The following is a 27500-nucleotide window of genomic DNA, read 5'->3' as shown; positions in this document are numbered from 1 at the left end:
TGATTAGCATCTTGTCGTCTTAAACTTGGTGGTGCAATGCCGCTCAGTGTTGGGAGCCACTGAGTTGGAGTTGACTTGAGATATCCTGTTATAATTTTCATTGATTCTCTTAATCGGATGTCAATGCGATTTACATGTGGGCTCCTCATCCAAACAGAGGCACAGTATTCTCCCACACTATAGAACAGTGCCAAAGCAGACGTTCTCAGCACCTGTGGTGAGGCTCCCCAGGTGGTAGTTGCGAGTTTTCTCACCAGGCTGTTTCTTTTTGCGATTTTATTTGCGGTTCCTTCAATGTGTTTGCGATAGTTTAGTTGTCTGTCCAATGTAATGCCAAGGTATTTAGGATTGGGGTCTGGGGGTAGTATTGAGTTACCGGCAGTGATTTTCAGTTCTTTTGTTGCCTCTCGATTATTCAAGTGGAAGTTTGTGGATACTGATTTGGTGGTATTCATTTTTAGGTACCATCTATCAAAATATTGTTTCAGGCCGGTGGTGTCTTTGCTTAGAACCTCTTCAATCTCTTTCCAGTTTTTCGATTGATAGGCTAAGGCCCAGTCATGAGCGTATCCAAGTTTGAGTGCTTCGCAGTTTGGCATGTCGGAGATATAAACATCAAAGAAAGTTGGTGCCAAAACTGAACCTTGTGGTACCCCATTTTGCGTGTTTTGCTTTTGTTTTCTCCCAATATGACATGGAATTTTCTTGTGCCAGTCATGGTAGACAGCAGTTTGAGCGTCTTTCTACAAGGAATCATTTTTTGAGAGCTTTAACATCAGTCCGCCTGTCCAAACAGTATCGTAGGCTGCAGATAAGTCTATTAGGACTGCACCAGTCTTCTTTTTGTTCTCAAAGCCTGCTTCATTGTATGAGGTCAGTGCAAGGACCTGTTCACCTGTGCTTCTTTGTGGTCTAAAGCCCGCTTGTTCTGGTGGTATGCAGGGATTTACATATGGGGTGATTCGCTCTAATACGATTCTTTCCAGGAGCTTGTATAAGCAACAAAGTAGAGATATTGGTCTATAGCTGGATGGTTCAGTCATTGGTTTGCCTGGTTTTAATATGGCGATTACTTTGGCATGTTTCCAAATTTGTGGATATGTGCCCTTTTAGTAGCAGTAGTAGTAGTAGTAGTAGTAGTAGTAGTAGTAGTAGTAGTAGTATTTAGTAGTAGTAGTAGTAGTAGTAGTAGTAGTAATAGTAGTAGTAGTAGTAGTGTAGTAGTAGTAGTAGTAGTAGTAGTAGTAGTAGTAGTAGTAAGTAGTAGTAGTAGTAGTAGTAGTAGTAGTAGTAGTAGTAGTAGTAGTAGTAGTAGTAGTAGTAGTAGTAGTAGTAGTAGTAGTAGTAGTAGTAGTAGTAGTAGTAGTAGTAGATCTCTTTCAAGATTGCGAAGCAGGAACTTTTTGATTGCTGTTACAAGCGAACAGTCAATATTTCAAAATTTCTTGATTGACGCACGCCATTTTGTCGCATGATAATGATAAATGTTGCAAATTACTATTGGTTTCATATGTTACATCAATATTGTCCTTCCAATAAAGATTGGAGGTTTGGAGATCTCAAGTTCAGATTATGGAGGCATAATATATGTTCTTTATTAAATCATGTTTCCAAATTAATGAATCTATGGATAAGAATCGTGCGACTATGTGGTCTTGTTGTATGACACTCGCATTCGGATCGGAAGGTCCGGGGTTCAAGCCTCGCTCTGGGGCATAGTTGAGTCCTTTGAAAAGGCCCTAAACTCACATTCTCTCACCGTACTACTCTTAGGTGTAAAATGAGTGCCTAGCTGTCAACAGCGTTGTCTGTCGGAAAAAAAAATTGTAATATCGTCTAACGTGTCTCGCGTCATGTCTCGTTCAACATGTCACTCTAGTTGGTTGGGTCAGGGACCTTTTGTAAAGCGCGTTGAATATATTTAGTGGATATTGTGCCATATAAACGCTCAAGTTTATTATTATTATTATTATATTATTATTATTATTATTATTATTATTATTATTATTATTATTATTATTATTATTATTATTATTATTATTATTATTAGTGTTTTTGTTGTTGTTGTTTTTGTTGTTGTTTTTTTTTGTTTTATGTTTTTATTATTATTATATTATTATTATTATTATTATTATTATTATTATTATTATTATTATTATTATTATTATTATATATATATTATATTATGTATTTTGTAGTAGTGTAGTAGTAGTAGTAGTAGTAGTAGTAGTAGTAGTAGTAGTAGTAGTAGTAGTAGTAGTAGTAGTAGTAGTAATAACAATAATGCGCACGCATACAGGGACAAGAGAGAGAGAGAGAGAGAGAGAGAGAGAGAGAGAGAGAGAGAGAGAGAGAGAGAGAGAGAGAGAGAGAGAGAGAGAGAGAGAGAGAGAGAGAGAGAGTTTATGACTTGGACTGTGATAAAGAGAGGAATGAGAAGCGATGCATGATACAGTAAGATCAACGAAGTCAACACTATTACTTTTACACGGCTCTCTTGTTGGTCAAAATAAAATTGCCTTCTTAATTAAAGGGTGGTCCATAGATAACTGATTACGGACAGTCAACTTCTGGTTAAGTTAGTCAACCAATGTTTCTTGCACGGGGAGGTCGACTCTCAGGCCTCGGGAATTAACTGCAGAGATAGAGGGAGTGAAGAGGAAAAGAAAAATAGATAAAGGTAGAGGGTAGATAGATCGGGATGGGTTTTCAACAAAATTTCAGAGTCAAATTTACTGACCTTGAAATTGAAACGAAATTTACGGCCTAGGAAATTTAAATATTTTCTTCTGAAATCAATATTTTATGTTAATATTACATTTATCTACGCTTTAACTTTCTTTAAAAACCCATTTCAATAACTTAAATATCATTTTTTCACCGAGTTATTATGGCTTTGAGTATATTGTGTGTGGAGAGGGTGGGGGTGTATATGTGTGTGTCAGTGTGTGTGTGGAGAGGGGGGGGTGTATATGTGTGTGTGATTATGAGACAGAGAGTGGAAGGAGGAAGTAAAAATAATGTTGAGAATTACTTTTTCTTTCTAAAATGTCTCTTCGAATGATATGTCAATTTCAACATGTAAAATGAAAAGTAGTCTAAGAAGTATTGGTAGTGTTCGTGGTGTTCATAAAGCGGTAGTATTGGGTAGCCGTTGTGGTGGGGGTGGTGTTGGTGAAGGGAGTAGTAGTCTAAGTAGTAGTAGTGGTAGTAGTAGTAGTAGTAGTAGTAGTAGTAGTAGTAGTAGTAGTAGTAGTAGTAGTAGTAGTAGTAGTAGTAGTCGTAGTAGTGGTAGTAGTAGTAGTAGTAGTAGTAGTAGTAGTAGTAGTAGTAGTAGTAGTAGTAGTAGTAGTAGTAGTAGTAGGAGTAGGAGTAGTAGTAGTAGTAGTAGTAGTAGTAGTAGTAGTAGTAGTAGTAGTAGTAGTAGTAGTAGTAGTAGTAGTAGTAGTAGTAGTAGTAGTAGTAGTAGTAGTAGTAGTAGTAGTAGTAGTAGTCAGTGGCGTGGGGCCATTGGATCGAATGGTGCCAGGCACCGTACCAATCTTTTAAAAATCATTAACAGCATAATTTAATTCAAAATAAAACTGAGAAATTTTAACTCCACTGTCTTTCGCCAACTCGCCAACAACATACTGCCTTTTTAGTCTCCACTCTATTCAAGATTCCGAATCACGCACTGCGCCGACTCGTGTGTTGGTGACATCACTGCGCGAAGTAGTGACTAAATCAAACACCGTGGTGCAAAGCAATCCAAGCTCCAGTTAATGCTCTATCCATTAGTATCGCTACAGCTGATTGAGCGAGAAACTGGGTCGAATAATACTATCTTCAAATAGCGGAAAACCCCTCGACTTGTGCCAGGATCTGAGAGCTCCACCGTTGGACGGGGGGATGCGCCAAATTAGGGTAACTTCGGCCATCAAAAATATTACATTAACTGTCAAAAACACTGATCATTGTCAAGTTTATTTGTAAGCAGCAAAGAAAGACAACATGAAACTTAAAAATATGACATATCAACCCCCCCCCCCCCCCCCCCCCAACTCTTTTTCACGATTATTGAATAAAGTAATTCTTTGCAACGAAGCATTGTGGACGAATTTACCAACATTTTTCTTGCTTGTAGTGCCGAGTTGATGGTTACGTGTGTATGAGTGTTTATTTGTGTGTGTGTGTGTGTGTGTGTGTATGTTTGTTTGTGCGTGTGTATTTGTGTGAGTCAGAGAAAGAAAGCGAACATTGTCAACAGTTATACTTTGGTGTGTTTTTAGATTTTTAAGTACTTAAGTGGAGTGATTTTGTGTGTGTGTGTGTGTGTGTGTGTTTGTTTGTGCGTGTGTATTTGTGTGAGTCAGAGAAAGAAAGCGAAGATTGTCAACAGTTATACTTTGGTGTGTTTTTAGATTTTTTAAGTACTTAAGTGGGGTGATTTTTTCTTTGTGATGCTTTAAGATCTGAATCTACATTTTATTTGAGCAATCATTAATCGTAGTCCACTGATTTCCATTATTTGAGATATACTTTGAAGTTTTGTTTTGTTAAACAATGAATTGCAATGAATCAAGTTGACTCTTTACTTCACCGACCGTTTGGGAGATTTACACTAGATGACAAATTAGAAATAAAAAGACTAGTTCCTCACCAACCAACTGATTTTGAATTAACACAGGTGTGGAAATCTCGAAAACGCTCTTTTTCAGTGACATGGTATGACAGGCATGAATGGCTCACAGTTAGTTTAGAAAAAAACGTTTCTTTTGTTTTTATTGTCTACTTTTTACAGATACAACAAACACTGACAAATCATGGACATCTATAGGCTATAGTGACCTTAACCACTTCCATCGTAATTCTTAACCTCCTGAACGTTGTTTTAGCACCCTTAAAAGAGTGAAAATTTTCTTGCGAAATTCAATGAAACACAGAGCGGTTAAATTCGTTAATGATTCTGTCAATTCACAAAGCCGAAATAGATGCCATTCCAAATTTCAATAAACACATTATAAAAAGATTTGCAGAGATTAAACATCACCGTGCAGATTTTCTTTACAAGTACTAAAAGAAAGTAATTTCTGTCATAGGTTTTTTTTCTCTTTTGATTTACATTTATCACATATTGATTGCATTATCGACCAAAACCAATCCTTTAAATGGTGGACAAAGAATAATTACAAAGACCTTTTCATACGGGACTTGTATCTCAGTGTTGTGGCTTGATGTTTTCATGAATTATTTGTTTTTGTGAGTTTTGTCCACTCGTAGAAACCATCGACCCTCCCCCCACCCTTCCAAAAAAGAGAGTTTTTATCATGTGCTCTCTCCTCTTAACCGTGTTCACTGTTTTAGAATATTTTTTCTTCTTCTAATCATGGCACCACCATACGCCGTCAATACGCCACGCCGCTGGTAGTAGTAGTAGTAGTAGTAGTAGTAGTAGTAGTAGAGAGAGAGAGAGAGAGAGAGAGAGAGAGAGAGAGCGAGAGAGAGAGAGAGAGAAACTTTAAAATGATAGAGAGGGGAGATGAAGAAGGGGTAGAGAGAAAGAGAGAAAGAGAGAAAAAAGTACAAGTGTGTGTTGAGAGAGAGAAATTTAAAGAAAGAAGGACAGATGAGGAAGGAGTATAGAGAAAGAAAGAAAAAGTTTGGGTGTGTGTGCTTGAGAGAGAGAAGGGTGCAGTTGGTGGAGATAAGGAGTAGAGAGAAATATGAGTGTGTGTGTGGTGTTGATAGAGAGAGAGAGAGAGAGAGAGAGAGAGAGAGAGAGAGAGAGAGAGAGAGAGAAGAGAGAGAAATTTTAAGAAAGAAAGGAGTAGAGAGCTGCTTTGTTTGTCTCAAAGATTAAAGGGACTTACGGCGATGGCAACACATCATTAATGTCATTGCTGAGCGCCAGTAAAAAGGGAAAAGAAAATTGGTTAGTAAAAGCTCCAGAATTACAACTAAAGCATACAAGAAAAGGTAAGTCAAAGGGAATGGGTTCAAATTGGAAACAGGCGTAGATTCGTAGCTTGAGATCACCTAAAAGTTTCATCCAGACACAAGTACAGGTCCCCAATAAAAGGAAGACTCAAATGCTCACAAATCATCCACTGCGTAAATACAAATATATATGCAAAATATAACATCCTACAAAACAGATGAAATCTCAAAACAAACTACCCAGTTGACGTCTCCCTCCCAATCAGGGTATACAAACACTGACAAATCATGGACATCTATAGGCTATAGTGACCTTAACCACTTCCATCGTAATTCTTAACCTCCTGAACGTTGTTTTAGCACCCTTAAAAGAGTGAAAAATTTCTTGCGAAATTCAATGAAACACAGAGCGGTTAAATTCGTTAATGATTCTGTCAATTCACAAAGCCGAAATAGATGCCATTCCAAATTTCAATAAACACATTATAAAAAGATTTGCAGAGATTAAACATCACCGTGCAGATTTTCTTTACAAGTACTAAAAGAAAGTAATTTCTGTCATAGGTTTTTTTTCTCTTTTGATTTACATTTATCACATATTGATTGCATTATCGACCAAAACCAATCCTTTAAATGGTGGACAAAGAATAATTACAAAGACCTTTTCATACGGGACTTGTATCTCAGTGTTGTGGCTTGATGTTTTCATGAATTATTTGTTTTTGTGAGTTTTGTCCACTCGTAGAAACCATCGACCCTCCCCCCACCCTTCCAAAAAAGAGAGTTTTTATCATGTGCTCTCTCCTCTTAACCGTGTTCACTGTTTTAGAATATTTTTTCTTCTTCTAATCATGGCACCACCATACGCCGTCAATACGCCACGCCGCTGGTAGTAGTAGTAGTAGTAGTAGTAGTAGTAGTAGTAGTAGTAGTAGTAGTAGTAGTAGTAGTAGTAGTAGTACTAGTAGTAGTAGTAGTAGTAGTAGTAGTAGTAGTAGTAGTAGTAGTAGTAGTAGTAGTAGTAGTAGTAGTAGTAGTAGTAGTAGTAGTAGTTTTTTGTTTTTAAGGGTTTTACGGCGCTTGCAACACATTAAGGTCATATAAGCGCCAGTAAAAAGGAAGAAAATGGGATAATAAAAAGTTCTAGAATTACAATTAAAGCACAAAAGAAAAGGTAAGACAAAGGGGAATTGGTTCAAATAGGGAACAGATGTAGATTCCAAGAGCACACCATCAAAGTACTTAGTTTGAGATCACCTAAAAGTCTCATCCAGACACAAGCACAGGTCCCAACTAAGAGGAACACACTCAAATGTTTATAAATCATATAATATAATATGTAAACTAAACATAATACAATTCATAACAGAGAGAAAATATCATCTCCCAAAACTATAACTATACATTCGACTGTTTCCCTCTCAACCAAGGACTCCGACCAAGGTCAGGACAAAACCAAGCAATCTCATTCCAAGACAAAGACAGAAAGCAATTGGAAAACAGATAAGAGGGGATAGAAGTCACAGCAAGTACCTCCCTGCCCGCTATGGGAGGTAGGAACCCCACCCAGTAGTAGTAGTAGTAGTAGTAGTAGTAGTAGTAGTAGTAGTAGTAGTAGTAGTAGTAGTAGTAGTAGTAGTAGTAGTAGTAGTAGTAGTAGTAGTAGTAGTAGTAGTAGTACTGTCCCCGCAGTTTATCGTGGCCGCAAATTTCACCCTTGACCGCAAAAAGCCGCAAATTTTTATTTGGCCGCAAAAAGCGCAATTTTCGCCGTTTTTAGGCTAAATTGACGATTTTAAAAAAATAATAAATAAAAAAAAAAAAAACACAAAAGCTAAGAAAATTTGTGAAAAGACGGCGACTTTCAATGCTAGTATCCAAAATTGGCACTAAACTAAATAACGGACAAACATGATTCTTCATGATTTTTTCCATGTTATTCATTCAAAAACCCATTAGGCCTATATTGAAATATAAAGCAATAATCATAATGCTCAAAATTGGATAGAAAGTAGAGAATACAAATTTAATGTGCCCCCATTGAAAAATGGATTTTGTTTCTCTTTCCTTGTGAATAGTTATTTTTTTCCTCTCCTTAATTAGTTTTTCAAATTTTGAATTTTTTATGCGATTGTTCACTTTGATTTCCCAAATTTTAAGAACCGAAGCTAAATAGTTAATAAAATATTTTGATTACTTCTTTTTTTTTACTTAATTACTTACTATGGCTATTATTATTATAATTATTATTATTATTATTATTATTATTATTATTATTATTATTATTATTATTATTATTATTATTATTATTATTATTATTACAATATTATTTCAAACCATTCAAAATGTGAATAAATTCATGTTGACATGTTGTGACATCAATTTTCTACAAAAAGGCCTATTTGTGTCAATTTTTTACCGTACATGTTGTTTTAATTGATTTTTTGTAAACCTAGCGGCAAATTTTTGGCAAATTTTGTTATTTTGATGGCAAATTTTACCATTTATTATGGCGAATGTTGGAAAAAAACCGCGGGGACAGGTAGTAGTAGTAGTAGTAGTAGTAGTAGTAGTAGTAGTAGTAGTAGTAGTAGTAGTAGTAGTAGTAGTAGTAGTAGTAGTAGTAGTAGTAGTAGTAGTAGTAGTAGAAGTAGAAGTAGTAGTAGTAGTAGTTTGTTTTTATGTTTTTAAGGGATTTACGGCTCTGTTTTTGTTTTGTTTTTAAGGGTTTTACGGCGCTTGCAACACATTAAGGTCATATCAGCGCCAGTAAAAAGGAAGAGAATAGGATAGTAAAAAGTTCTAGAATTACAATTAAAGCACAAAAGAAAAGGTAAGACAAAGGGGAACGGGTTCAAATAGGGAACAGATGTAGATTCCAAGAGCACACCGTTAAAGTACTTAGTTTGAGATCACCTAAAAGTCTCATCCAGACACAAGCACAGGTCCCAACTAAGAGGAATACACTCAAATGTTACCAATCATATAATATAATATGTAAACTAAACATAATACAATGCATAACAGAGAGATGATTTACAAGGAAAAAAATATCATCTCCCAAAACTATAACTATACATTCGACTGTTTCCCTCCCAGTCAAGGAACTCCGGCAAGGATCAGGACAAAACTAAGTAATCTCATTCCAAGACAATGACAGGAAACAATTGGAAAACAGGTATGGGGGGATAGAAGACACAGCATGTACCTCCCTGGCCACTATGGGAGGTCAGGATCCCCACCCAGTTTACGGCTCTTGCAACACATTTAGGTCATATCAGCGCCAGTAATAAGGAAGAAAATAGGACAGTAAAGACATTCTTGATGTACAATGAAAAGGGCTTGAAGAAAAAGTAAGACAAAGGGGAAACGGTTCAAATAGGGAATAGATTCAGATTCCAAGAGCACACTATCAGTGTAGTTTGAGATCACCTAAAAGTCTCAACCATACACCAGCACAGGTCCCCACTAAGAGGAATACACTCAAATGTTTACAAATCATGTTAGAAATAGAAATAATAACAGTACATAACAGAGAGATGATTTACAAGGAAAAAAATATCATCTCCCAAAACTATAACTATACATTGACTGTTTCCCTCCCAGCCAGGGTCAGGACAAAACCAAGTAATCTCATTCCAAGACAAAGACAGAAAGCATGTTGGAAAACAGATATCTGTCCCTCTAGACATATATTATTATATATATATATATATATATATATATATATATATATATATATATATATATATAGATAGTATGCAGATGACGTCACTCAGGCCTTTGTTATTGTTTTTGCCATCCGTGTTTGTGAGTTGTTCTCACTAAACTGTATTAACCAGACTATAAAAGTTCATGGTTACACAGAGTTTGTGTGTTGGTCCGTTATACTTCCGGATGGCAATGTTGTGAACTCCTTGGCCAAGCGCATTCTATCTATATATATATATATATATATATATATATATCCTACAGTATTTTTTTTTTTAAATTTTTATGGGTGTTTAATATACTAACATAAACATAGATTCAGGTAACTCGGAAATAGAAAGTTTTTATGGTCGGTCCCCTCAACCTCGTTATTCCCGAGTTCCACTGTATTATTATTAGGATGTATAGATGTACTTGGAAATATAATAATAATAATAATAATAATAATAATAATAATAATAATAATAATAATAATATTAATAATAATAATATTAATAATATAATAATAATAATAATAATAATAATAATAATAATAATAATAATAATATTAATAATAAAATATTAATAATAATAATATTAATAATAATAATAATATAATAATAATAATAATAATAATAATAATAATAATAATAATAATAATATAATAATAATAATAATAATTTTTTTGTTTGTTTGTTTGTTTGTTGCTTTAGGTCTCTTCCAACACAATTGAGGTTATATGAGAGACCGCTGAAACAAAAAAACAAGCAATCTAACAAAAATAGTACAAATGTAAATCAAAATCATAACCTAAAGATATCATAAGCTAAATAATAAATAACCAAGAACAAACAGGCAGAAGATTTACAGAAAAAAAAAATATCCCCTGTCAAAAATACAATCACAAACCAAAGAAGCAGGATAGGCTAGTAAAGAGAAGAAGAAACGACATCACTATCGGATCGTACACCCATGTGAACATCATAGGTATATGATTCAAGGGTGATGCTCCCATCCAACCACCCGCTTGGTGGACTGTGCTTGTCATTGCATAGAATTAAAGCAAGAATAAATTATTGTGCGCTGTTTATTGAAAACAATGTCTTAAATTTGCAACTTTTCCTTGCAATTTTTGGAATTTTGGGTGCAATTTTTTGGGTTTTCATTTGCAATTTTCCGCGGGGACAGAGATATAAGTGAATAGAAGACACAGTATGAGAGAGAGAGAGAGAGAGAGAGAGAGAGAGAGAGAGAGAGAGAGCGAGAGAGAGAGAGAGAGAGAGAGAGAGAAACTTTAAAATGATAGAGAGGGGAGATGAAGAAGGGGTAGAGAGAAAGAGAGAAAAAAGTACAAGTGTGTGTTGAGAGAGAGAAATTTAAAGAAAGGACAGATGAGGAAGGAGTATAGAGAAAGAAAGAAAAAGTATGGGTGTGTGTGCTTGAGAGAGAGAAGGGTGCAGTTGGTGGAGATAAGGAGTAGAGAGAAATATGAGTGTGTGTGTGGTGTTGATAGAGAGAGAGAGAGAGAGAGAGAGAGAGAGAGAGAGAGAGAGAGAGAGAGAGAGAGAGAGAGGAAATTTTAAGAAAGAAAGGAGTAGAGAGCTGCTTTGTTTGTCTCAAAGATTAAAGGGACTTACGGCGATGGCAACACATCATTAATGTCATTGTTGAGCGCCAGTAAAAAGGGAAAAGAAAATTGGTTAGTAAAAGCTCCAGAATTACAACTAAAGCATACAAGAAACGAAGTGGTTATTTGTACTACCACTACAAATAGCGAAAACTACCGCTTTTCACTATTTGTACTCCCAGAACTCTTATGTGTTTAAAGTTGCAAACCACCGCTCCTTTACCTATTTGTAGCTACCTACTCCCAGCACTCTTATGCGTTTAAAGTTGCATTTGTGAGCTATTATCAAGGACCAGCCGACCCCAGCCTCCACTTTTCGCGGTCTGTCTTTGAGAAGTGTGAAGCAAAAAAAAAAATGGCCCTCTCGGTAAACGAGACATTCTCATCTTTTCTCCAATTTGAAAACATTCGAAAATGAGAATAATGTACTTTTTATTAAAAAGTCAACAAAGAAGGTAAGTAAACTAGATACGACAATTTTTTTCCTTAATTAAGTGGCAACTCATTTCTCGTCATTCTCACTCTAACTCTATCAACTAAGAAGAGTACACCACCTCAAACATTTGTCAGTTCATATCTTTGCTTGCATGAGGTCTATTTTCATTTTGAAAAGTTCAAAGTGAACAACTAAATGACGCCGATTCAGTGGTGTATTTGGTCTATCTTCGTGTGAATAGATATTTTATTATTGACTTTTCCAAAATTCCAATCGGCCATTCATTTGCATGTCGTGATCTATTTTTCATTGATTTCAGCTGTCTCAGCTCTAAACTATACTTTTCTTTCTCAAAATAATTCATTTTCTGTTTGCAATGTATTACAGAGATGTTGATTTACCACATGTAAAAATTTGAAAGTTGTATCTGAAGCTGTTTCTGAATTATACGTGATTATCCATTGGGATGCTGTGCTTTTGTCACATTTTTTCCTATTAATTAGAGATTTTCCACCACATAAACGGTCATAACTTTTTAACCAGTTGAGACAGAGCGATAATTTTTCACTCTAGTTAATGTTTCACTCCCCTTTATTTTTCTACGCTAAATTAATACCCATAGCCACTATTTTGAAAAATTCTTGCAAGTGCCTACTAAGAAGTTAAAGAAGAGGGTTGAACTTGAACCTGAACATGCTCCTTCTTCTTCTTCTTCTTCTACTAATAACTACAACTAGATAGGTACTACTCCTCTCCTGAATGATCGGAACCGTTTAAGAAACTAAATTACGGGTTCCACCGGCGCAGCTCTCTAGACTTCCAGTCCCCCAGTGCCCAGTATGGGCGGGAGACCTTACCCCCGATGTTCCTCGAGCCTCGAGGTAGTTTCACTTTATAATTGTTTTAGCTTTTGAACTGTGGATCTTTTGTCAAACGTTTTATTTTATTTTTTCAAATTTAGTAGCACTTTAAAGGTCTGCGTTAGGTATCGCTCTGCGGTACTGTAACTGTAAGAGCGTAAGAATAACATGGTAAAAGTACTGTAAAAGTATGCTGATGACGGATGAAAATGATATTGACAATGAAATTATAATAAAAGAAGAACAATAGAACTTATAATCAAATCAATAAAGAAGCTTTAAAAAAATGAAATTTAAAAGAAGTAAGAAAAAACTGCCTCAAGAAGTGAAAAAAATTGTCCCTGTTGTTGAGATGTGAAGTGGACATAATCATGTCTGTTAAGAATTAGAAGAAATGAAAGATGCCACTTTTTATTTTAAATGTAGATTGCACATTAGCAGAACACTAAAAAAAAAAGTAAAGAAAGAAAGTCCAATGTGGCAACTTGGTTGCTAGTGAAAAAAGTAAAATTACTCCGCTCAGCATTGCTGCTGGTGTGATGTCTAGTGTTAGTTAGGTGTCACTATATTAGAGTGATATCTTGTTACTTCATATTTTCATTTTAAAACCTGTAGAACAACTTGATTGATTTGTAAATTTCCTTATATGACCATTGTTTTAGTTTTCCGCAGCCATTATAATTCAATTTGAAATATTGAAAGGTACTGGAGAGGAGTCTTAGCGGGGTTTTTTTTTTTTGTCTGTTAGTTTTAGTTATAGGTCATAGTGCAGGTCCAAGTGTTGGAAATGTACAATGTTTTATTTTTTATTTTAAGGTTAGTTGAAGGAATACTTTCCTTAGCTCAAGGAACGTGCAGAAGGCCTCCCCTATTTACTACTTACTACTACTACCCAAGTACTAATGCTAGACTACTTCTTCCGCCACCTCACTCCTAAACGGACTGACACCACAGGCAACTGATATTATTCTCTCTCTCTCTCTGAGTGTGTATCTGTCTGTCTATTTCTGCCCATCTCCCCTCTTTTTACTAATTAGTTTGTAGGTGTTTGGCAAATTCTCAAGAACAGCCAAGATATATGCGGCTGTGTGGCACTCACTTCCGGGTTGGAAGGTCCTGGGGTCGAGCCTCATCAAGGACTCACATTCTCTCACTACTCATGTGTATGATTTCCTATCCGCTAAGAGCGTTGTCTGTCAGAAGAAAAACATCGCCTAACGTTCTACTTGTTACGTGTTGCTGCTAGTCATGGATCCTTTGTAAAGTGCTTTGAGCATGTTTGGTGGATATTGCGGCTTATGAAAGCTCAATTCTTTTTTTAATATTTATATATATATAAAAAAGATGCAGGATGATGACGGGCATGCGCTACTTTATGATGTAGTATAAACCATTCCTAATATATAATTTTGCTAAATAGGCCTACACTCAAATTTTACGAGTGTATCTGGTGGCAAATATTCGTTGCCACTGTGATTTTGATGAAACTTGGCTTATACACAGATACATGAATTTTCCTAATACGGCTTCAAACATGCGATCTGAACTTCAATTTATAATGAAGTAATTTTTCTCAAATGACAGCTTGATTGAATGTGACAAGATCCTTTTACTTAATACAATTCAATTTAGTGTGGTCTGTAGTTGTTTGCCTAATATTAGAATGCACAGAATTTGAATTTTTATTGACTTTAAATATTGAAAACAACATGCCTTTGGCTTTCCATTTGTGCCATTCAGCTTTTGACCTAGTCCCTGATTTGAGTACCACGTCACAAATTTAAGTTCTTCGAGAAAACTCTCGACTTACTTTCTTATTCTTCTAACGTACTGAACTGTAACACCTTTGTCTCAGTTGGAGAAAATATTGCAATTTTTAACTTAATATTTAGGTGTTTATGTTATGATCTTTTATATTATTCCGTGTTTTTCAGCTTCCATCATATCACCCTGAGGAAAGTTGGCTAATTTATGACTTTTGTGTCTATGAATGCAAGCAGGGCAAAAAGCAATTGACTTCAAGCAAAGGAGTTCGCCCTAACCAGAGGTAGGAGGTTGTTTTTGGACGGGGGCAGGAGGTGTTTTTTTACTTTTACATATTTAAAAAAAAAAATGAAAATATTATATGCACAAGGTTATAATATTTCAGCATAACTCGGAAGTAAATTATCACCATCAGCTTTTCTATCTTGATTGCCAAGACAATTTTAATAAAGCAATCAAACTGATTCTGAATTTTAAAACATCCAGAGGAAGAGGCAATGTGTGCCTATCTGCAGCTCATTTACAGTCTTCAGTGGGCGGGCTGCACGATGTAATGCAGCAAGACAATAGTTCAACTATTACCAGAACAGTTTTAAAAAGTGAAAGACTTGATTTGTTCAAAAAATCTGATTGCGCTGGATTAGTATTATTATTGAATGTCTTATTAAGATTTATTTTCAATTGCTCTATAATCTGCATGTTGAAATCCTTCACAATTGAGGTATGCAAGTGACAACGCTATTAATATTTTATCATACTATGTTGTGGATAATTTTATTATTTTGTAATAAAAAGTTTTTCTTACCATGCAGGACTCTGAAATTAATACTGGCTTCTGAGGGTTACAGGGGCTAATCACAACCATGAAAATCACCCATGCGATAAATTGGTAAGGCTCATTCATTTTATACTTATTTTCCATCGACATTTTGTCCCTGCAGTTTTTCGCTGCCGAAAATTTTACACTTGACAGCAATTAATTGCAAATTCTATTTTAGTCGCAATTAGACTCAATTTTTTTTATAAATATGTATTATTTTTTCTTTTCTTGTTACTTTATATTTTCAGTACTTAATTGTCCCTCCCCCCTCCCACTATTGAGTGTAATATATAGTAATAGATTAGTTAGGTAAATGCACTGTTGACACCAGGACCAAATGTTTAAAGAACAACAGCCATTCCAACTCATATTTTATTACGATACATTCAAGGTGGCGCACTGAGATGGAGAGATGATGACCAGCTTGTGACAAAATTGACTGTTCCAGAATTTGTATTTTTTTTTTATTAAAAAAAAAATTTCTTGGAAGGGTTCTGGGCAGAGAGTTCACATTTTTCTGTCCCTTATATTTGTTTTCCCTTTCCGTGTTGCTCCCTGTCTTTGTTATGGATTAAGATTGCTCATTTTTTTCCTGGTCCTTGCGGGGGTCTTTAGTTGGGAGGCAGACAGTCAAATACAGTACCTTTCTTCTTGAGATGATTTTTTATACTGTAAATCATCTCTCTGTTATGTACTGTTATAGGTTTTGAATATTATTGCATTATGTAAATGTTTTAGCAGGATCCTTTGCTTGTGTCTCGGTGAGACTTTGAGGTAATGTCAAAATTGGTACATCTTTGAGGTGCTCGTGAAATCTACTGTTCCCTATTTATTGAATCAGTCACCATATCATCATCCTTTTTATAGTGTTGTAAGCGCTATTAAGTCCTGTAAGACAATATAAGCAGATCTAGGTGGTGGTATTTTTTTGGGTCTTTTTTTTTTTTTGTCTTTGTTTTTTTTTTTTTTGTTCCAGATAAGGAATTTTAAGATTTGATGGTTGTCCATAGACTTTTCAAAATAAAATTTGACTTTGACTATGAGTACGATGCAGTTATAAGTGCTTGATTTCTGAGGACTAATTATAAATGGTGACCACTCTATTGCGTTTTTGTATGCCATGAAAATGTTACAAAGACAATGAAGCGACGTTTGTTGGGAATTCTGCAGTCATTCATTTAACCCTTGAATTTGATGAGCGCCTGTTGCATTTTAGTTCATTCAAGTATTTTAGAGTGACAAACACAACTCGTGCATTATGGGTTTATATGCAGATTTTTGTCTTTAAATTGTCAATAAAAAATAAAATGCTTTTTATTGTTTTGTTAGCTGGCAGGTCTGAATTGAATGCTATTGCATACAATTTTGTACTTTTAATCTTTTTTCTTTTTACATTTAGCCATCCTCACTTTATCCGGAGAATCGCCTGCCCCTCGTGTATGAGACAGTGAAGGCTATGGCTAAAACAAAGGTGTCCACAACCCAACTTAGGCAATACATTCAATCAAGCCAAGGATAAAATGTATTGCCTAAAGATGTCGAAGATTTGCAGCGGAGATTGTTCAAGACTGATATTGACAGGACGGACGGTGAGACGGTACAGGAATTACTGAGAGAGATAGGGGAGGAAGGAGGTGTAACAAAGTTCAGTGTGAATGAGGATGTTGGTTTTGAGTATTTGTTTTAAGTAACGGGAAGAATGAGGCGTGATTTGAGTGTTTTTTGTGATGTGTTTGTTATGGATGCAACATACAAAGTAAATCGATATTTGTATCCACTTGTGAATATTATGTGCATAGATGATGAGGGTCATGGCGGGCGAAAGACTGGAAATCCATGACCAACCTGAAACTGACATTGTACCAGTGTGACGTGTGACAAATACACAGGAAGGACTGTATCGAATTGTATCTTCAGTGACAAACAGGATCAATAGCTTATTTCAAGTTATGGTAGAACATCAGTTTCTGCAAAGAATCTCCCAGTTGGAACAATTTTTGACTCTTGTCTCTGAAGATAAAGACTTTGACATTGTTGACATGACTGACTTAATACAGACAAATCCCCATTCTAACCCTCTTTCTGACTTTTCAGAGACACCAGACATTGTAAATGCACATACTGACCAGAGACCACAGACATTATAAATACACACTCTGCCCAGACAGAGACCACAGAAGTTATGGACACACCGACTGACCAGACAGAGACCACAGACGTTATGGACACACAAACTGACCAGACAGAGAGACCAAAGACGTTATGGACACACAGACTGACCAGACAGGGACTCCAGATAACAGAGACATGCGACCATAAAGATGCCCTTGACACGACAGAGACAGTTAAGACTGCGAAATTTTTCAAATGTGACTCTACACAGGAAATTTCATACAGAATTCCCTTAATACATTTACTCATTGTCCATTTGTAAAATTTATTTTCATGTAATAAACCACCAAAAATGTAAATTTTTAACGTGGGTGGGGGCTGTCACGTTACTGTAGAACGAGCTTAAGTCTCAATGGGATATTAGCTTTAGGCAACCACAAGTTGGTATTTTTCAAACCTGTTGCTATGCTATCTTGTGATGACAACGTCTCTCAGTCGCCAAACGTCACTAGCTATCCTTCACATAATGCAGGGTTGATTGTGTGAAGTACGTTTGGGGCCGGAAGATAGCAAGGCATAGTGCAGGCTACTGTACTGTGTCAGTCCGTGAACGGGTGACCAATTCATAGTACAGAGAAGGCAAATCTGTTACTATATGTCCCAATAAAAATATAACACAGAGAAGGCAGAAACTGTGTTATACAGGTCGGTACAGAATAAAACAAATATAACACAGGAGACCAAACACTGTGTTGTAGAATATCAAAATTTCAAAGGTGGTCGGTCAGTGACGAAATAAAAAGGGACATTATAAGTCGTAATATCACATCCCAATAAAAGAGTGTGACAGTAAAAAGGTGCCCGTTAACAATTGAGTCGGTCAAGTCTCTATCCAGATTCAAAAGGATAGTGCAAAGTCCTGTATGTAAAACAAATTTGAGAAGCATGGTTGTTCTCAATACTTGTTGGGTCGTGATCGGTATAGAGTGAAGTAGTGTTCATGCTACACATCTTCACGAAATATCAGAGCAATGCTGTGTCAAGATTACAGAGGAGCAAGAAGACAAGATTTGTTTGTGTGTCTTTATATGTTACGGAATAGGTACATTTTGGTTGTCAAAACTTTCATTTTTATTTTGACATTTTCTTGATCTTTTAAAATAAAATTATAATTTAATTTAATCAACAGACTTGTTTAATAATTTAAAGATATAGTTTTTTGTGGGGATCTTTTGTAAAATCATTAGTCTGATTGTAGTTGTAAATTTCTTTATATTCTAATGTCATAAAATCAGTGACACCACTGAATTCCTACCAGCGCTTTTACTCACTGAGTCCCTACCACCAGCGCTATTACTCACCCAGTCCCTACCACCTGGGCGGGGTTCCTGACCTCCCAATGTGGGCAGGGGGGTTCATACTGTGTCTTCTATCCCCTTATATCTGTTTTCCAACATGCTTTCTGTCTTTGTCTTGGAATGAGATTACTTGGTTTTGTCCTGGTCCTGGCCGGATCCCCTGGCTGAGAGTGAAGCAGTCGAATGTATAGTTAGTTTTGGGAGATGATATTTTTTTCATTGTAAATCATCTCTCTGTTATGTACTGTATTATGTTTTATTTACATATTATATTTGATTTGTTAACATTTGAGTGTATTCCTCTTAGTCGGGACCTGTGCTTGTGTCTGGATGAGACTTTTAGGTGATCTTAAACTAAGTACTTTGATGGTGTGCTCTTGGAATCTACATGTTTCCCATTTGAACAAATTCCCCTTTGTCTTACCTTTTCTTGGGTGCTTTAATTGAATTCTATAACTTTTTACTATCCCATTTCTTCCTTTTTACTGGCGCTGATATGACCTTAATGTGTTGCAAGCGCCGTAAAACCCTCAAAAACAAATAAACACACAAACAGTCCCTACCAGCAGCGCTTTTACTCATTGAGTCATAGAGCTTTTGCTCACCGAGTCCCTACCACCAGTGCAATTACTCACCGAGTCCCTTCCACCAGCGCTTTTACTCACTGAGTCATAGAGCTTTTACTCACCGAGTCCCTACCACCAGTGCTATAACTCACCAAGTCCCTACCACCAGCGCTTTTACTCACTGACACTGTCCCTACCACCAGTGCTATTACCGAGTTATAGAGCTTTTACTCACTGAGTCCCTACCACCAGTGCTTTTACTCTTCGAGTCCCTACCACCAGTGCTATTACCGAGTCATAGAGCTTTTACTCACTGAGTCCCTACCACCAGCGCTTCTACTCACTGAGTCATAGAGCTTTTACTCACTGAGTCCCTACGACCAGCGCTATTACTCACTGAGCCCCTACCACCAGCGCTTTTACTCACCGAGTCCCTACCACCAGCGCTATTACTCAGCGTGTCATAGAGCTTTTACTCATCGAGTCCCAACGACCAGCGCTTTTACTCACTGAGTCCCTACGACCAGCGCTATTACTCACTGAGTCCCTACCACCAGCGCTTTTACTCGTTGAATCCCTATCACCAGCACTTTTACTCGCCAAGTTCCTACGACATGGCTATTACTGAGTCCCTAACACCAGCGCTAATACTATTAGCCACCAAATCCCTACCACCAGGGGGGACAATATAAGCTCAGATTAGACCCCAAAAATTCTTACAGTGATGCAGAAAAAAACAACGAACAGATCTCTTTCAAATTTACACAAAATGTTTCTTACAACAAAATGGATAGGTTTAGCAATAGTCTTGAAAATAAATTTTTCAGAATTTTTTTTCGATTTCTTAGTGAAAATTTGGTGTGACATGACAGGAAAAAAAATTGATTTAAAAATTCATAAAACTGCTAAATTTTTGTTTAGCCCAAAACCCAACCATCATGATGCAAAACACATCATAAGAAAAATTCTGACCAAATTTGAAGACAATCTGATGGGAAACAATCCAGATGTGAATGTTAGAAAATCAGAGAATGACGCACAATGAAATTTTGAGAAAATGAAAAATTTGTCTTTAATTTGATAATAAAGCTAATTATGCAGACAAAGGCCAACATTCATCAAGTATAACCAATATGGAACAAGAAAACAGTAATATTTTATAAATTGATCAAATTCTGAAAAAAATTATAAACGATTCGCTAACCCATACCTCTAAGAAAAAAAAATTGCGAAATAATTTAATATCTGCTGTTATTCACCAAAAAATTACTTTAGTGGTCAAATATGCTTTATAGTTCTAAAATTCTTTAATTATATCTCATGAACTAATAATGTAATGTATAATTTGATGCTAAACACCAAAAATAACAATTTAAAAAAAAAACTTTTTTAAGGGGCAACATAAGCTAAAATTAGACGTAAAACCCTAAAATTTCTAACATACATGCACCAAAAACTAGCATAAAAATTTCTTTCAAATTTAAACACAATGTTTCTTTCATAAATAGCTATATCATGAAAACTCTTGGAATAATTTTTTTAGAATTTTTATTTGATTTCAACTGAAAATTTAGCGCGGATCGACAGGAACAAATGAATTTTAAAATTTATAAAATTGCTAAATTTTAATTTACCCCCAAACACTTACATCATGATGTTTTTTTTTCTTTGTTTGTTGCTTTAGGTCTCTTCCAACACAATTGAGGTTATATGAGAGACCGCTGAAACAAAAAAAACAAGCAATCTAACAAAAATAGTACAAATGTCAATCAAAATCATAACCTAAAGATATCATAAGCTAAATTATAAATAACCAAGAACAAACAGGCAGAGGATTTACAGGAAAAAAATATCCCCTGTCAAAAATACAATCACAAACCAAAGAAGCAGGATAGGCTAGTAAAGAGAAGAAGAAACGACATCACTATCGGATCGTACACCCATGCGAACATCATAGGTATATGATTCAAGGGTGATGCTCCCATCCAACCACCCGCACATCATGATGTAAAACACATCATAGAAAAGATTCTGAATAAATTTGAAGATAATTTAAAGGAAAATGATTGAGGCAGGATTGCTAGAAAATCAGACAAATGACATAAAACAGACATTTGAGAAAGCGCAAGCTTTTTCTATAATTTGACATAAAGTTAAAAGGCTGATTTTGCAGACAACTAAAAGAAATGATCCATCAAACTTTCAAAATATGACCGTAATAGGACAAGAAAACGAAAATTTTGTAGATTGATCTAAGTCTAAAAAAAATTATAATCAGTTCACTAACCCATACCCCTTAGATAAAAAAAAATGCTGTAAAATTGATTTTTTTACGCCCAGAGATAAAATAATTTTGTGGTCAAATATGATGTCATACCTTATGAATTCATCATTATAATCACAAAACCTAATTATTTACTGTATACAATAGGTTATACAGATGATTTCTAGATATATTAAATGATTTTTCAAAATATGATATGGCACGCTATCCTCATTTTTCATTTTTTTATTCTACTTGAGAGACAAGTCGTATAAAATTAGATATCTAGTCAAGTTGAACTGCAAAATCAATTCTATTTTAGACAATAAAACAGTTAAATAGTGCACTAGCTCTGAATAAAAAGCAATTTGCTTTCCCAAACCCTTGAAAATCTTACAGAAAAAGTCAACACTACTTGTTTGCCACCACTTTTTTTGTAGTTCCACAAAGAGGGTTGATCCTGCTCTGGAGTGAAAAATTGAAATAAAAAAGAGACACATTTCATTAGCAATTTTTGGAAATGGCATTATTGTCATAAAATGCATTTGTCAAAGACATAGCAATTTTTAAAAAATGATCATTATTCACACCAACACACTTGAAATTTCATTGGTTTTACATCCATAGAACAAAACTCTTGGCAACAAACTATAGTCTGTCGTTAAGTTAATACATTCAGTAGTAATTCAATTCAAATGATGCTTTGCCATTTTCATTTAGAAAAATGAGCATTTATTTTATTGATCACCAATAAAAAATGTAAAGGCGCAATGGAGATTTGAAAACATTACTAACCATTGTCAAAAAGTGCATGCAGACACTCTGGTCTGCTGGCCCAGATGATGGTTTGCTGATTGATGAGTTTTGCCACAGGCAAAGGTTTGCCTCAACACACCTTGCCAGAATAGCCCTTGAGCCAGCATCTTTATGGATTGTCAGGACACCAGTAACGTCAACAGTGTTCTTTCATGTTAGCTGTCGATGAAAACAAAAAATTAAATTAAATTCACTACAGCAAAATAGGCACATACATGCCAATGCTAAAGTTTATAACAGCAACACTTCGCATGTTGAATGGGACATAACGTCTGTTAGGCGATATTACAATTACTTCGGACAGAGACAACGCAGTTAACGGCCAAGTACACATTTTACAACTGAGTCCGGTGAGAGAAAGTGAGCAAAGTGCCTTTTCCAAGGGCTCAACTATGCGCCGAGCGAGGCTCGAGCCCAGTACCTTCCGGTCCAAAAGCGAGTGTCATACCACTACGACATAGCCGTACGTAATTTTTAAAAATATAATAAAAATAATCACACTAATATAATTATCTCACATTGTCATCATCATAGGCATTTCAAAACTACTAATAATACTACCACTACAGATATCTTATCATTATAAAATATTACTCTCTCTCTCTCTCTCTCTCTCTCTCTCTCTCTCTCTCTCTCTCCTCTCTCTCTCTCTCTCTCTCTCTCTCATGAACATAACATACAAAACCCAATTTTCCGATATAAAAAAACAGCCCCCCCCCCCCCCCCAAAAAAAAAAAAAAAAGTTTTGAAAAAGTATGGACGATGTGTCGGCCATAATAAAGATAATAACAGTAACTGAATGAAAAGTATTTTTTTAAAGGACCCTGAGCCTGGAATGTCGTGAGTACTCGAAACCTCTTGATCGTGATAAAATTAGCAACCTTTTGACTGGGGATCAGGGCCTTCTAAAAATAGTATCGGGCCTGTCCAACCGAATTGCGCGAGTTCTCTGCTGGGCTTAAAAGTTAAAACCCCGCGAAAGGACCCTGAGCCTGGAATGTCGTGAGTACTCGAAACCTCTTGATCGTGATAAAATTAGCAACCTTTTGACTGGGGATCATGGCCTTCTTTTGGTCGCCTCGCTGGGGATCGAACATTGAAACACCTGGTTTTAATCGCCTGACATGGAAGGATGATTTAAATTATTTGGGGGGGGGGGGGGGGAATTAGTATTTTAATTTTTTTAAAGCCCTGTTATTGTTATTTTTCACAAAATAAAGTAATAAAGTTAAGTAATTCGCGGTAGCGACAAATGTGTCGTCAGCTGATGCACAATCAACAAACACACAACCCCAAAGCATGTTTAGTTATAAAAATAAGAAATGAATTAAAATGTGCATTTCGTATGCTTACCTTGTAAACTGAGTATTCTGTGACTTGAAAAGAGTGAAGAATTACCAAAGTCCGTCAAAATCAACTTGTAATAATAGTTATAATGTGATTGTGATGAGATGAAGTGGTCACTTTTTGACTTCCAGACTTCCAGATAATTCATTGTATATTGCAGTTCTATCCGTATAAAATGTTATATTTTTAGTAATTACGCAAATTCTATTTTTAGTAAGAGTACAAATAAGCTCTGGCGTTATTTGCAGTGGTAGTACAAATAAGCGTAGCCTACAAGAAAAGGTAAGTCAAAGGGAATGGGTTCAAATTGGAAACAGGCGTAGATTCGTAGCTTGAGATCACCTAAAAGTTTCATCCAGACACAAGTACAGGTCCCCAATAAAAGGAAGACTCAAATGCTCACAAATCATCCACTGCGTAAATACAAATATATATGCAAAATATAACATAACATCCTACAAAACAGATGAAATCTCACAACAAACTACCCAGTTGACGTCTCCCTCCCAATCAGGGTATACGGCCAGGACAAAACCAAACAATCCCAAGCCAAAACAAAGATAGAAAGCATGTAGGAAAAGAGGGGGATGGAAGGGGACCGTTCACAATATTTGACGTAAACTGTCAAAATAGACCCTGCCACTGACCACCTATTCGAAGTCTGAAGACAAGAGGGAAATTGAGGATCCGAAAAGATAGAATAGCGGACAAGATACAAAAAAAAATTGTATGAAGGTAGGTATCGATTTCATGGAGCAAGCCAAATTAACTTCGGGAAAATGTTAGGGTCCTGAAAAGGACCAGTGAGGCGAGGCGGAGAGGCGGGACAATTTATTTCTTGGCGGCCTTCTTTGCTGCGGGCTTCTTTGCCGGCTTCTTGGGCGATTTTTTGGCGGCTGGCTTCTTGGCTGCAGGCTTCTTGGCAGCGGGTTTCTTGGCTGCTGGTTTCTTGGCAGCGGGCTTCTTTGCTGCAGCCTTCTTGGGAGATTTTTTGGCAGCGGGCTTCTTGGGAGATTTTTTGGCAGCGGGCTTCTTGGCAGCGGGTTTCTTGGCAGCGGGTTTCTTGGCGGCGGGTTTCTTCTTGGCAGCGGGCTTCTCACCAACACGGAAGGATCCGGCGGCTCCAGTACCCTTGGCTTGCTTCAAGGCACCTTTGGCGACTCCCTTCTTGAGCGCATTCTTGACATGAATGTGTGCGTTTTCTCCGACCTTGTAGTTGGCTTTGATGTACTTGACGATGGCTTGACGAGATGAACCGCCACGTTCCTTCAATCCAACGATAGCAGCAACTACCATGTCATTGTAGTTAGGATGGGCGGCGGGTACCTTTGGCTTGGATGGCTTCTTGGTAGCCTTCTTGGCGGGGGCAGCAGCGGGAGCAGCGTCAGACATTTTGTTTACAGTTTGGCTTACGAGTTGAACGAGGGCTGGAAAGCGAAGCGAAGTGAATGCCATTTTCAGAATTTCGCACTCTAATATAACACGAGCGCGGACCTCAGGGAAAGCACCTACGTCACACTGTGTTGCCGTTTCTCCAAACACCGCCTATACCTGTTCACTGCGACTATTGTGCGGTTGTTGATTTTAATTTAGTTTTAACTCGTTATGAATCGGAAAATTATCCTCGTTTACTATCATTATAACAAGAAGATATATTTTTTTAAATATATCAGTCAATTTTACATTTTATTCGTCAACCGAGAACGTAAATAATGAAAATTAAAATACATTATCTTTCCCCGACCTCGATAAATCTATATAGACCTATTCCACTGTTTCGTTTATGAAATTGTTTTTCTGAAGATATAATTTATATTCATCCTATGCAAAATATTATTTTTGTTTGTTTATTAGTTTTCACGTGAAAACAAGATTTGTAAACCTTTAAATACTTTAAATATTAAGATTTATCACGACGTAGGTATCGACAACCAAAACACAACCTCACTGACCTCACAGTCAACCAAAGTGCAGATGATGTTTGTCATGATGATGAATGAATGAAGATAAATTTAGCTAATTCATGACATTGAAGACAATATTATATGAAGTGATTGTGTTGTTTTGTTTTGTTTTAATCACCTTTGCTCAAAAGTAAGATGAGTTATAATTATGAGGTTATCGAGTGGGAACATTCCTCTTATCTATCATTCATTTTTTTTAAATAAACCAAAACTGGCGCTCACCCATACCCATGGTCGGGTTGAAAAATGATTGACAATTATTTTATTTTGTTTTGCCTAATGAATGTTTTAAAACAGTCGTAAAATTGTGTAAAAATGGCAACGTTCACATTTATAACACAATTTTATCTTTTTCAGTATTCTTCCAACACAATGATACCCAAACAACAAGGTTCAGTGATAAAGATTTTGATGCACTTTCATTTGACAAATGACTGTGCGGCTACTGATTGTTTTTGTTGGGGTTTTTTTTATCCAAATAAATAAAAATATCCCAAATAATCAACAGAACATGAAAATATACGTTCTACATTCCTCTCCATTTTAATTTCCTTTCATTTCTCGAGAAAGTAGATGATAAAAAAAGAAGTGTCTGTCCCTAAATAAAATAGTCAATCCCGACGTATTATTGTCTATCTCCAACTCAATTACTTTCCCTAATGTTTTGACATTATTTAAACTGAAAATAAAATTCATATTCGCCATAATTGTGTTTATATTTTCGTGAATACAAGATTTGAAAACCTTTGTCGAAATAACATCAGATTTATACATTAGATTTTGATATAGATCAAATTGCCAAATTGTTCATATTTTATCATCTATGGGTCGGTGATGAAGGATGATAAAATGGAATTAAATCCAGACACTGAATACAATATTATATACTAATTTAATTATTATATGTTACTTGAACAACTTTTTTGTTGTTGTTGTTTATGTTCAGGAATAATACAAAAGAAAGAAAGAAAAGAACTGCAGCGCTATTGATATGGGAAAACTGTAGCTAAAATACAGGTTTTTGTCTTTTTAAAAAAAAAGTGGCGCTTTTCCCTCTAAATTTTTGTTTGCTATAGATTACGTTTTCTTTAAAATGACAATCCTTTTTGATCATCAAAATAACCAAGAGGTGTTATACTTTCAAATATTTCTCTTCATTTTACCTTCATTTTATTTACGTGAAAAGTAGATAATGAAAATTATAACAACACTGAACTCGATCATAATCTTTCAACGTTTTGAAGAAGTTTTTTTTTTTTTTACCGACTGAAAATAACATTTGTTCTACTATATCCAGTGGCGGTTCTAGCCTATTTACAGTGGTTGGGCAAAGAGGATTCGGTCATATATATATATATATATATATATATATATATATATATATATATATATATATATATATATATATATAATATATGATATATTTTTTATTTTTTATTTTTTTGTTTTTTTTTTAATAAAATTTTTTTTTGATTTTTTTTTTCGCCTTTAAACAAAAAATATTTCAACCACAAATAATCACATTCACAATGAAATGACAATACCAGTAGATTTTAATTCTTCCAAACGTAATCAAAAAATAATCACGAAAGAGAATACAACTAAAAAATAAAGCGACGAGACATAATGCGACAACACCTTGACAATACAAGTCCATTTCCTTCACTCGAAAAATTAAAGAGATGCTTTAATCCCTCAACGGCGAGATTAATATTGCTTTTACATATTTCTGGTTTTCAGTAGTACGTAGTAACCTTAAAGTTTTCATGGAGAAGCAACAACAGCGATATGACTCGAGTTTCATTCAGAGCTCAAATTGCATAATTTTTACTGCTGTCTTGGTGGTCAGAATGATTGTGCCGGTGGTGGTAGTGGTTGGAATAGTGGTAGCGGTGGTGGTGGTGGTGGAGGAGGAGGAGGAAGACGAGGCGGTGAGGGGTAATTATGGTAGTGGTTTT

The 27500-nt window shown here is 35.8% G+C and overlaps 3 protein-coding genes and 1 long non-coding RNA gene across 7 annotated transcripts in view; 1 reads left to right on the top strand and 3 right to left on the bottom strand.

Moving 5' to 3' along the window:
• LOC144967542 (uncharacterized) overlaps nt 1-27500 on the top strand; it is a 49039-nt gene that overhangs the window by 1667 nt on the left and 19872 nt on the right. The gene's annotated exons all lie outside the window — the stretch shown is intronic.
• The window catches only part of LOC144967543 (uncharacterized), an 84782-nt gene that overhangs the window by 49087 nt on the left and 8195 nt on the right, over nt 1-27500 (bottom strand). The window lies entirely within an intron of this gene.
• On the bottom strand, nt 20195-23775 carry LOC144967544 (uncharacterized). Of its 2 annotated transcripts, XR_013644410.1 has the most exons (4): nt 23585-23775; nt 22211-22390; nt 21813-21880; nt 20195-20873 (listed from the first exon to the last, which is right to left on the bottom strand). It is a non-coding gene; the product is annotated as an uncharacterized LOC144967544 (long non-coding RNA). The 2 variants fall into 2 exon arrangements; XR_013644409.1 differs by having other exon boundaries at nt 20195-21880.
• Nucleotides 24263-25084, bottom strand: LOC144969521 (uncharacterized). The gene has a single exon (XM_078908652.1). It carries the CDS (start codon nt 25031-25033, stop codon nt 24410-24412), a length of 624 nt encoding a protein of 207 aa, XP_078764778.1. The 5' UTR covers nt 25034-25084; the 3' UTR covers nt 24263-24409.

Source organism: Berghia stephanieae, chromosome 3, assembly GCF_034508935.2.
Source record: "Berghia stephanieae isolate SIO BIC M18660-M18661 chromosome 3, UCSD_Bste_1.3, whole genome shotgun sequence".
Lineage (NCBI taxonomy): Eukaryota > Metazoa > Mollusca > Gastropoda > Nudibranchia > Aeolidiidae > Berghia > Berghia stephanieae.
Note: the sequence above shows the minus strand (reverse complement) of the source record. Positions and strands in the feature narration are given on the sequence as shown.

Bases quoted from the DNA above. Each gene is read 5' to 3' on its own strand.
- LOC144969521 (XM_078908652.1), bottom strand. From the start codon at position 25,033: ATGGCATTCACTTCGCTTCGCTTTCCAGCCCTCGTTCAACTCGTAAGC.